Source organism: Chinchilla lanigera, unplaced genomic scaffold (assembly GCF_000276665.1).
Source record: "Chinchilla lanigera isolate Chin_1 unplaced genomic scaffold, ChiLan1.0 scaffold00002, whole genome shotgun sequence".
NCBI lineage: Eukaryota > Metazoa > Chordata > Mammalia > Rodentia > Chinchillidae > Chinchilla > Chinchilla lanigera.
In genome coordinates this window covers 39,384,762-39,396,954 of record NW_004955403.1, presented here as the reverse complement: position 1 = coordinate 39,396,954, position 12,193 = coordinate 39,384,762, and the positions used below count along the sequence as shown (strand labels likewise).

At 35.1% G+C, this 12,193-nt stretch overlaps 1 protein-coding gene across 1 annotated transcript in view; it reads left to right on the top strand.

Annotated features, from left to right (window-relative positions):
• Positions 1–12,193, top strand: part of Tll1 (tolloid-like 1) — a gene marked incomplete at its 5' end in the record, with an annotated part of 192,178 nt that overhangs the window by 94,684 nt on the left and 85,301 nt on the right. Inside the window, 3 exon segments of the mRNA XM_005373585.2 lie at positions 1,507–1,587; positions 3,104–3,256; positions 3,765–3,882. Coding sequence (XP_005373642.1) covers positions 1,507–1,587; positions 3,104–3,256; positions 3,765–3,882 — 352 coding nt within the window.

Sequence of the window (12,193 nt, the reverse complement as noted above, 5' to 3'; positions counted from 1 at the left end):
AATATTATTTAGGACATTATTGTCTTTAATAGTTTTGAAACATTTTTTATTCAATTCTACACTTCGGAGTTACCCTTATACATACCTCAGTGTTAACAAAGACATTTCTTTTTTCTCATAGGTAGCCCCTTTATAAACCTCTATTTTAAGCCTTTCTAATATAAATATAGATGCTATACAATGGCCATTTCAAACTATAGATGCCATTCTTCAAAAATATTTTTGTAACTACTTAGGAATGAATACTTTTTACTATGACTTCATCTTTCTTAGACGTTCAATGAAAAAAATCTCAAAAATTTTTCTCCAGATGTACAGCAAAAAATGTGACCATGTAATGCAAATAATTAGGCAGATCATGGGTCAGTGAGCAAGCGCTGTAACATGCTTGCCTTATAAGGACTTACTTGATTTTCTTTTTAAGAGGCTTATATGGCAATTGATTCTATTGTTTTATTTTTAGCTTTTCAGGTATTAGGTTTAGTTCAAAGTCTGAGGAGAGTTTGTTGTCTTCCTGGACTAACTTTTATTGTCTTACCCAAAAGAAACTATGAACCATCAACTTTGACAGTAGTGCAAAAGCATCTGTACTTGTTCTCGTGCTAGCAGTAGCTGTACTGGTTGTTTAGTTGATGACGGCCCTTGCTTATTCATCTATTAAAAAATCCAAGGACAGTAGGACAAGTAGAGGACAAAACCGGGAGCAGCATTTTATGAAACCATGGAATGAGAATCAAGGGTCTTGGCTTTTTAAGACCCTTTGCTGAGTGTTCTGCTTTTTAGCGTGCACCAGGAGTCCACCTTTTCTAATCTTTATTGGTTAAATCAGGAAAAGACATATTTCCTCATTCCCCTCCGGCCCTCTTCTGTTTGCATTTCCTTTTTTCCATTGTGTGTTGCAATAGAATGTGTTTTGCAGTTGGACATTTGGAGTTTTACCTTGTCTTTTTGTTCAACTTATGTCATTATTTTAGTAACTAGAGAGGTCATTGTATAGAATTTGATATGATTTTAATTTTTTTCAAAAATTTTCAAAGTTTTAGGGCTCTACTTACACTATTTGCAGATCTGCTTTCCTAATATTTACATTTCAATTTGCTGACTTGGCTTCTGAAAATATTCAGTTTTCATAGGGAAAATAGCTGGAATGCAATCAATAGGACAAAATAACTTGCTGTCATTTTATATAACCATATGTGATGTCAAGGTCACAGAAGAAAAATATTTCAAATTATCAACAGTGACTCAATTGTCATGATGTCCAAATAAAGTCACTTAGATCGAGGTTGCTCCTTAAATCTCCCACATTGTAGCTCCTTCCTTTTCTATACCAACATTTGTTGCTGTGGAACTTTTACCCTCTACAAAGATTCACAGACATTCCAAATTCTAAGACCATATAAAAACGATGTCTAAAGAGAAATCGTTGTAGCATATTACTATTGCTTATTTGCAAGCACTTTCAGAAACATTTGAGTTTAACTTTATTTTCTCTTATTCTTTAAGGTGGACTTGGAGACCACGGTATAGCAAAGAAACGAGGGGCCCTCTATCAACTTATAGACCGGATAAGAAGAATTGGCTCTGGTATATCAATGTTTAAAGTTGCAGGCGCTTGACTTGATGTATAGTAAATATTATACTCATAGAAATGTAGTCTTTTTAAAATTCCACATAGCCTTATGATGTAATGTAGAGGCTTTATGGTAAGAAAATAATTCATTGATTTTTACTTGGTTAGCCTATATTTGATGTAAGATTTTTAGAACTTAACTTAGGACAATTTGAACTGTTCCTTTATCTTATTTTGGGTTTCTCCTCATTAAAATGTATTAGATATTTGTTTCATTTTTGAAACCTTTTTCCAGTTAATTGGGAATCCTATGAAGATATTTTTATAGAGCAATAGGTATTTTAGTCAAATGAAAAATATAACTATTTGTTTTGAAATAATATAAAATAATACAAATAATATAAAATCTACTTATATCAAACTGGTAGCCTGATTTATTAGACTCAAATAATTAATATTTTTACCATTAAAACATATATATGGCATTCAGAACACTGATTTTAGTTTTACAACTCATGTTCCTAGTATTGAATTTATTAACCATTATTTATAGCTTTAAAATATTTTTAAAATCCTCCATTCATTGTTCATAGCCTAAGATTCCTTAGATTGATAGATGACAATGAAATTCTGGAAGTACTTTCAAAGAATAATTTACTTAAGCAAAGAAACTTTGCTCCAGAACATTGAACAGATAGACTTTTTAGAGACACAGGCAGAGAGGCCATATATTCAACATTAGAGTTAAAGCATTTATCAGTGAGAAGGTGTCTGTATCAACAATGAGAGGTGAATAAGAAAGAATAATCATGTAGATTTATGAAAAAGAAAAAAATAGCAAGAAATATGGAAGGTCATGAAGAATAGTAAAGGACTCTATATTTGGAAGTTACTCCAGGATGAGCTGGATTTTATGGTGACCTGTTCCTGTGGTGTGTGACCGCTGAGACTCCCTGGGGACGAATCCAGAGGAAACTGCAGGGGGAGATGGCAGCTGGTCTCAGGTGGCTGAGACTACATTTGTCTTCATGTTATTTTTAAACCTATCTATATATAACATACTATTCATAATTTTAGGCCATGCTACAGTACACCAATCCTAACTTGCAAGATTCAGGATTTAGCTAGATAAGAAGAGTGTTGAATACTAAAGAACTTTACTAAACACTATTTTATCATCTGGAGGATATTTGTCAGTGAGTTAATAAAACAGAAAATATAGCACGATTTGTTCCATTGTTTATACGCCTGCCTGACTTGTATCTCCTGTAGGCTGTTAAATGGAAATTCATCAACTTCATTCACAGAGCATTCAGAAATAGTATTTTGACATGAAAGCTTAAATATTTTAATGCCTTTCTCAAATACGTAATACAACTCAAAGGTTTTTCTTCACTGCATTTTATTTTTAACTTCAGGCATATTTATACAAATATGTAAATACGACATTTCAACTTTTGTCCGTTAAGAGGTAAATGACTCCCTGACCAAGGGCTTCTGCTTCACAGAATGTTTTAAATGTCACTACAGGCTTGCCACAAAACAGTACAGTTAAGGGAAAAGTACCTCAAAAATTCTCAGGGCAAAATGAGAAAAACCGAGTTCCAAGAGCTGCTACATCCAGAACGGAAAGAATATGGCCTGGAGGTGTTATTCCTTACGTTATAGGAGGCAACTTTACTGGTAAGATATTCCCAGAGTGTCTGTTTTGATAAAGAAATAGAAGCTATCATATAGACGAAGTGTGTATTTGTATAGAATATTAACATAAAAACATAGTATTCAATCCAACTTGGAAAAATACTCCATTCACCTCGGTTACGAGTTTAGAATTTCTTTGCCCTTGAGAAAATATTTTTAGTCTTGTGTTCTAAGAGTGTAAAATACTCTTATGGTTTTTAAACCGACCTTCAAATGTGCCCATTAAATCTGGAGGCTTATTTCTCTTCATATGACAGAAGGAATGTATACACCCTTTACAGAACCTTGTACCCACATATTTGTAGAGATAGTGAGCTTAACCCTTCTGATTATGAAGTGAGTGTCGATTCTTAACAATGACTCATTTGTGGTGCTATAAACTAGTCTTCTTTGGTTGATGATAGCAGTGGCATTCTGCCCTGCCCTGCCAGGCTCAGCACAGAGAAGCCAGCGCTGTCAAACACTCATTAAAGACGTACAATCTTTCCAGGCAGCCAGCGAGCCATGTTCAAGCAGGCCATGAGACACTGGGAAAAGCACACCTGTGTGACTTTCATAGAAAGAAGTGATGAGGAGAGTTACATTGTGTTCACCTATAGACCTTGTGGGTAAGTAGAGCCAGAGAATGATTTCAGAACATTTAGCAAGAAAAGAATTTTCAAAGCCGTAGGTAGGATTCACGTCTTAATATTCACATAGTACTTGAGTCATGCAAAAGTTTAATTTTTACATGGGAAAATGGTAGGTATTTGAGAAACGTAGTCCATAGTCACAGCAATTGTTGACTCTTCCGCAAATGTACTCCTCCGCGACCACGATTACTTTCTCTTGCGACAGTGGTATTGCAGGCATCTCACTCAGTTGAGTGAGAATGTCCGTCAGTATTTTATCTAGTGGTGTTGTTGTGCTTGTTGTAAAATCTATGCTGTAAGTTTCTGGTATGATATTCACCCTGTCCTTTGGTGTCTGCCCCATCCCACGTCAATACCCTTTCTCGTATCTTCACATCTCAATACCTGAGCGGTTGCACTTACCCTCACTCCTTGCCTCCCTGAGCTGCTGGCGCTAGAATTCCCTTCTGAACATGTTCCTCAGATCTACATTCCACTCCTTCTGAGACTCTTTGGTGTTTTCCGCTCTAGTGGTGTTTTCCAGATATCTATCTTATAGGATAATTAATATTCTCTGAAAAATTAGAAAAAGTTCTTTAACTCATGAAAATATTGATATTTAAGGTATTTAGCAGTGTGCCAGTGATCATTACTAATATTCAGTTAATTGAATGTGTTTCTTAAACTTATCTGAAAAGGAAGGACATTCATCTCCTTTTAAAAGTGAGGACCAGGCCGGGGATACAGCTCAGCGGCATAGTGCCTGCCTGACAAGCGTGAGGTCATGAGTTCAATTCCCGGTACCACCAAAAAGTAAAACAAAAACAAAACAAAACAAAACTAAAAGTGAGGACCATTAGCAATATGTCATGCTAATTTGGGAAATTCATAAAATCTAAGTTCTTTGGTACGACGTTTAAGGAATGTCATGAACTTATCACAGCTTCCGTTTTCAGCCACTTCCCCTCGACATCTCTCCGCAAATCCCGTAATCCAGCCAGGATGCAGTAATAACAGCTCTCCACGTAATATTTCATACTTGAAAAGTCTTCTTATCATTGAGGTTTGCAAACTGCTCTCCACTGTATTTCCAACTAATTGGAATTTGTACATAAAGCTTGGATTAAATCCAGCTGTTTTTTCTGAGAATATTTGATAGGTTGTGCTGTCTACTTTATAGGGCTTCTTGTCGGGTGGATCGTATGCCTGGACTTGTCCCTTTATGGTCCATTAGTGACTGACCACTGGGTACAAGTGGTGGCAGCCACTTCCCTTGAATGTTAATATTGTCATCATTTCAAACTGGTGATTTTCTAGCTTTTAAAATATTGTTTATATTTATTAGCTGAAGTTCTTCCAGAATGATGAATTTTCTCCAGTCTGCTTTTGCTGTTGGATACCTTTTGTTGTACTGCATATGGTGAAGTCAAAATAAAAGCTTAATGTTTGGAGAAAAAAGTTCTTGTTCTAATGACATATACTTATTCAGGAAATATAAAAGACTAGGTCTTAGAGTGGGGTTCACTTTGTCATCTTTGTTTTACTGTGTTTTCCTAGAAGATACTTTAACTTAAAAAGTAAGGCATTTCAGTGCTGGCTCTACCCGAGTGACATTATAAAAGGTTATGTATCATTATCTTCCTAGATATTTTTGGATGGTGTCATAAATTATTATTAGGCAATGTTTAATAATTAAGCAGTGTTTTCTTCTAAATTACTCTAATTTTGGCTGGATAAGGTTTGGTTACATTTGAAATGTCTCCTGCTTCTTTATATCTGTTTAATATTTAAAAGGCCCAAGTCTTGACCGTCCTTCCTTCTTTCTGATTATTTAATTGGAATAGATATAGCTTAGTTTGCATATTTCTAAATGTATTATATTTTCAGATCAATGCCTCTTCCTTCCCACCCTTATATTTTGTAAAATAAACGCATCCAAAATACTTTTCCCTTCTTAGTGTGCTCTGTAACAGTTATATTACCTCAGCTTGCTCCAGTATCTGTCTTTGTTAATGATTAGGGGAAATAGTTTATCTCCATATCCTTCAGGACACCTACAAACTGCTGTACTTTGTGTGGTCATGAAAGAATAAAGAGTTTAAACATTGTCTAAATACAGTGTTTATAATCCTCCCAATGTAAGAATTTATCTTTTACATTAAAAGTACTTAGTAGCGCTAAGGATATAGCTCAGTTGCATAAGCGCCTGCCTGGCAAAGGCAAAGTCCTGAATTCAATTCCCAGTACCAATAAATAAATAGATAAATAAATAAATAAATGTTCATTTAATAATTTGAAGAAGCATTTAAGAACATATACTTCAATAATTTAGCAATATGAAAAGTGAAGATATGACTTGACTAAAAAATACATAAATCTATAGTTGTACTCCTGAAATCAGAACTAAATAATAATATAGACATATTTTTGTGTCTTATATAGTAGCAATGTTACACTTTGGTGATTTGTTTTGGGACTCCTTTTGTAGTTTGAAATTTGTCCTGAATTATTTTTTTTTCAAAAATAGAAAGGATGTTTCTTCGTATAAAAATTGATCATTGACCTGCTAATCATTCTAATTATTTTGTACTTCTAAATTTCATTTGAAATGAAATTGGCCACAATTTAGAAAACAGGTATTTTATCATTTTGATATAAAACTCATAAAATTTCAATTATGAAAGGATTTAGAAGTTGGCATTGCACAAAATATTTGGAGTCAACTAAATAAATGCAAGGTGTGATTAAAATATGTAGCGAATAATTAATTTTTAAGATTTAGTATAGTAAAAGATTCATTGCCATTAATCATCCCCAAATACTTTATCTTGCCTCAAACACACTTATCCTATTGTTCTTGCCTCTTTCTGAAGCAGTTCTAGAGGTCCTTTTCCATGAGTATCTAGTTATTCTGTTGTAGCTGCCTCAGTGACCAGAATCCATTTGAAATGTCTATCTTTCATGGCCATTTTGACCTCAGGGAAGTTAGGAGAGGCATAGTACTATGTTTGGTGAGTAAGTATGGATAAGAACACATCATAAGGTTTTCATTTGATGGAAATTTCCACAAATATTTTGAATTGATTCAAGACAGCCATAAAAGATATTTATGAAAAAGGACTTTCAGAACTGCTTCAGAAAGTGGCCAGAATATGTGATACATGTATTACAAGAGAAGGGAAGAAATTTGAGTGGAGTTTGTCTTTTGCAGCAATATATTTTTTAATTCAAACAGTTTCTGTATTTTGTGATTATGCATCATAGGTATTATAAGCAGTATTTATTAATTGCAAAAATTAATTAGTGTCAGCAAAATGTGAGACCTTTTTATAACAGAGGTTGTATTGTTTTTTCTAAGTGATTTATACAGCTGAGTTCATTACCTTAGTCTATTTTATAAACTTTATAGATAATATTGTCTTGGTTTCTTTTCTCTTGTTGCTGAGACAAAATACCTGATGCCAGGAGTTAAGGAAGGAAAGGTTTATTTAGCTCACAGTCTGTGGAGGTTTCAGTTCTTACTCAGCTGGCTCCAAGGCAGGGCGGCATATGGCACAGGGCAGCCCTTCGTGGCAGTGGAAGATAGCAAGCAGGAAGAGCAAAAGGGAGGAATGGCAGCAAGCAGCCTCTTTCTCTCCCTTGCATATGAAAACTACCTGCCCCAGGGCGGGTATAGCACTCATACCATAATCCCATCACTGACTCATGGATCAATCATAAACTGTAAAAACCTGCCCCATGACTGCATGAGGCTTTGAGAGGACATCCAAGCACAAACCATAACAAATATCTCACCTTTTCACTACCTGTTTTCATTAGTTATTAGTTCCTTGAACCATCACTTTTCTTTCTGTCTACCAACATTTAATGACTACTAAAAACCAACTAACCAAACAGACCATCTAAACCACTTAAGTGGTCTATTTGGTCTATTTGGCTGTTCAGATTAACATAAAAGTCTTTATTTTACACTTACTGAGTTTCTTCTATTTTGTGCCACTTGTGTTGTAAGTTTTGGGAATAAGCTTGTACATAAGGTATTTTCTTTTGGCAAGGAAGTTGTAGTTAGGCAGAGAAGTGTGCTAGCCTAGGCTCTTATTTACATACATCAAAAATGAACTAACTTAAGCAGGAATAATAGTTTATGGAAAAGTTATTAGATAGTTTCTAGCATCATACCAGTGGAAAATCTGGTGAGGCAGGCTGAGGAAGGCAGGCATTCTCAGGAAGAGAATGTCTACCACTCGCTGTGTAGGCCATGATCAGTGACCCGGAAGCTCTGCCTACTACTGGCTCCTATCTCCTTCTGCCCTCTGAAATCTACTCTTCCAAGAAACATTGTGGAGCTCTGTACCCTGACTGCTATATGCCAGACTGAGTTCTAGGGGCTGGAACAGAGCGGTGAGCAGAACAGGTAAGTCTTATGCACACAAAGAGCTTCCATTCTAGGATGAAAAGGCAGAAGAGAAAAACATAGGTGAAACACAAAATTTATTCTATACTCTAAGGGAGAAAGAAAGAAAAATTAGTGGGGTGGAGATGGCATTTATGCAAAGACTAGAAAAAGATAGGGGAAGAGCCATCTGGATGACTGGGAGAACAAAGTTCTGGACAGAGCAAATAGACAGGAGATAGATTTTGAGGGACAAGTGTTTCTCTGCATTCATGTTCAAGGCACACAAAAGAGTAAAATATGGCTGAGTCTATGTAAGTGACAGGGTAGTTGTAAGAGATGAGTTCTGTGTGGTAAGACATTTGTGTGTGAATATTCTGGGTATTTCTGTGAACATTTTATTTTTTATTTTTTATTTTTTGTTTTTTCTCCGGTACCAGGAACCGAACTCACAACCTTGAGCTTGCCAGGCAGGCGCTTTGCTGCTGAGCTAAATCCCCAGCCCCTCTGTGAACACTTTAAAGAGGTTGTTTACTTAGCTTAACAAATTTATACCGTAATAACTTGTGACCCCTTGGTCTCAGTAGCATAGATCAGCAAACATTTATTCCTTATTCACACTATATGTGTCTCATGGTTTAATGTGGCCCTGTCTCAGGATTGTTACCCTCACACCCAGGGTAACTGAGAAGCCTCTCTTTACATGTAGCTGATGGGATCGGGATGATATGGCCATTGTGCACTGGCTCTTAAAAGATTCTCCCTAGAAATAATACAACCAGTTTGGGCTTTTGCGGCATTGTCCGGAGAAAGCCTCACAATAAAATGCAGCATTAGTTGGGTAGAGAAGTATAATCCTCTGCTAGAGAAGGATAATGGATATTTTTGAGCATTGACACAATGAACCACAGAGCCATCCAAGAACGTCATAATGTGACTTGACATTTTATAAATATCATGGTGCTAAGGAAATCCTGTTATAGGAAGGCAAGAGGAGAAGAAAGACCAGTTAGGAGGCATGGCTTGCACAAGAGCGTTAGCAGTGGCATCCATAAGTAGATTGATTCCGGATATAGATTGAAGGTAGAGCCGACAGTATTGATGTGAGAGAAAAGAATTCAGAAATATTGGCATTACTCTGCGTTGAAACCAGAGGGTTATGTAACCAGAGGAAATAGGGGTTACTTTAAACTTGGATCAGGAGACAATAGGTGGAACAAATTTTTTTTATATGTTGAATTAAGGATGTATTAAGTTGAGGTATTTATTTCTCTTGCAAGTGGAGAAGTTATAATAGGTGGATAAATAGTCAAGCTGGCTACTTAACAAATATTGCATGATCTATGCTAGACATTGCTTTAAATACTGTGATCAGTCAGTGAACCAAAGAGATGAAGAGCTCTGTCCTGAGTATCTTATATTTTAGTGGTGACACAAGTTTTGGTAGCCTGTTGTTATAGAAAATAAATAAATGAATAAATAAATAAATAAGTCATTTTATGGGAAAATTTACAGTTAAGCTAAATAATCAAAGAGATGTCAAATTCTTTTTCTTTTTTTTGTGGTACTTGGGATCAAACTCATGACCTTGTGCTTGCCAGGAAAGCGCTTATGCCACTGAGCTATATCCCAGCCCCCAGATTTCAAATTCAACAGATGAAAAAGTAGAAGCAATTCTAATGTTATAAGTGTCTTTATGGATTAACTTCAAGGAAAGTTTTAAATGTGTTTTGGTCTACAAACTGAAGGCAAAAGCAAGGAATATCAAATTTGGATTTGTTCTTTATGATTTAAGAAGGGGCAAGATTTTCCAATATTTGATGAAAGTAATATTTCACCAGTAATATTTGCTCTCTTGAGAGAGCAGATGCAGCACACAAATTAGAAAGAAAAATTCAAGAGCCCTGTGGAGGAAAATGAAATGAAACCTGGGTTACACTGGAGATCAAGATGATGCTTGAGTCTAATTAAATTGTGCTCTGCCCAACTGCGTGTTACCCTGCTATTACATACCTAATATTTGTATAAGCATATATTTCGTTATGCAGTTAATTTGGATGTCTAGCATTCTTCTGTGCCTAAAACTTTTATTTAGTCAGGGATCAAAGCACCACAATTTTCTTCTTTTGTATGACCATTGTAAAATGATAGCTGTATGAATAAGTCAGAGTGAAATCTCTTTTCCCTTTCCATTATGAAAACCCATTTTATTCTAGAAAATTGCTATGGAGTCACTTATTTTAAAATGGGCTTTTAAGGGTTAAAAACATTGACCACATTGCTTTATTGTCTCCCAGAATTTGTTTTGTAAAGTAGTCTTCTTTGATTATAACAAGAAAGAATTATAACTATGGGTAGTTTACTTGGTATACAATTATCTGATTATTTCCATTTGTTAAATATTGGTTTACAGTAGCAAAAGCTTCAGTTTAAATCTCTCCAACATTTTCAAAAATATATTTTTCTCTAATATTTGTTGGATATGTAATAGGCAAGAATTTGAGTACCTACTGAATACCTTTGTAGAGATTAAAATGATTATTAAGAAATTACCTGGAGTATTACTCAGCTATAAAAAAGTAAACTTGAGGCTTTTGTAGGTAAATGGATTCAACTAGAAACCATACTCCTAAGTGAAATAAATCAGACCCGCATATGTAAACATCATATTGTTTCCCTGGTGTAGGAACTTGAAAGAGTAAGTAAAACTCAAAACATACAACAGATTATATGAAAGGGAAAGAAATTGCTCAAAGGAAGGAACAACTGGGATGAGGGTAAGAGGAAAAAAGAAAGACGAAAGGTGATCTATATCTATATCTATCTATATCTATCTATCTATAGATCACCTTCCTTCTTTCTTTATATTATAAATATGATTTTTATATTGTTATATATTTATATAATATATTTTATTATATTATATATTATATATTGTATATATATTAGTGACTTCTATTGCTATTTAGCAGGGTAGTCCCATGAATAAGCTATTATAGTGTAAGCTCTACTTATTATTATTATTATCATTATTATTAGTAGTAGCAGTAGTACCAGGAATCAAACTCAGGACCTCCCTCTTGCCAAGCACGTGCTTGTGCTGCTGAACTATATCCCAGGCCTGAACTCTAATTATTAAAGTTGTAGATACAACTTATTTGCATTTATAACTGTGGCTACTATCATATCATAATATGTGAGATTTATTTTAATGGGTATTTGTGTGTTCACTATTGTGTGTGTAAGAATGTCTTGGGCTGTCACACACACACATGTATACATGAACACAAATGAATAAATAGAACCTTGATTTCAGATAGAAAATATCATTTAGCGGGGGCTGGGGATTTAGCTCAGCGGCAAAAGCGCCTGCCTGGCAAGCACAAGGTCATGAGTTTGGTTCCTGGTACCAGAGAAAAACAAAAAAAAAAAAAAAGAAAATATTATTTAGCATCTGATGAAATTTGTGGGAAATTATTCTTAGGTATTACGTATTCTATTGTAACAATCTTGGAGATCCTTTCAGAAAGTGAAATAAGAAAATAACACTCATATATTAGCCTGAGCAATTGATGCAAATCACAAAAATCTAATAATTCTTTGCAATATTATTTGTCAGTTTTTCTTCATTATTTATTGTAATCTTTTCCAGATGTAACAATACCATAGACTGAATGGCAAACAACAGAAGTATATGTCTCACAGTTCTGGAGACTGGGGGGTATTGATTCAGGGAATGGTGAGGGCCCATTTCCTTGTTCCTAGATGAACACGCTCTTGTGATCTTCCATTGTGGAAAAGTTTAAGGGACCCCTCTAAGGCTTCTTTCTTAAGGGTAGTGGTCCCACTCACAGGACTCTGTTCTCACGACTAATGAACTTCCAAAGGTATCGCCTCCAAATACCATCACAATGG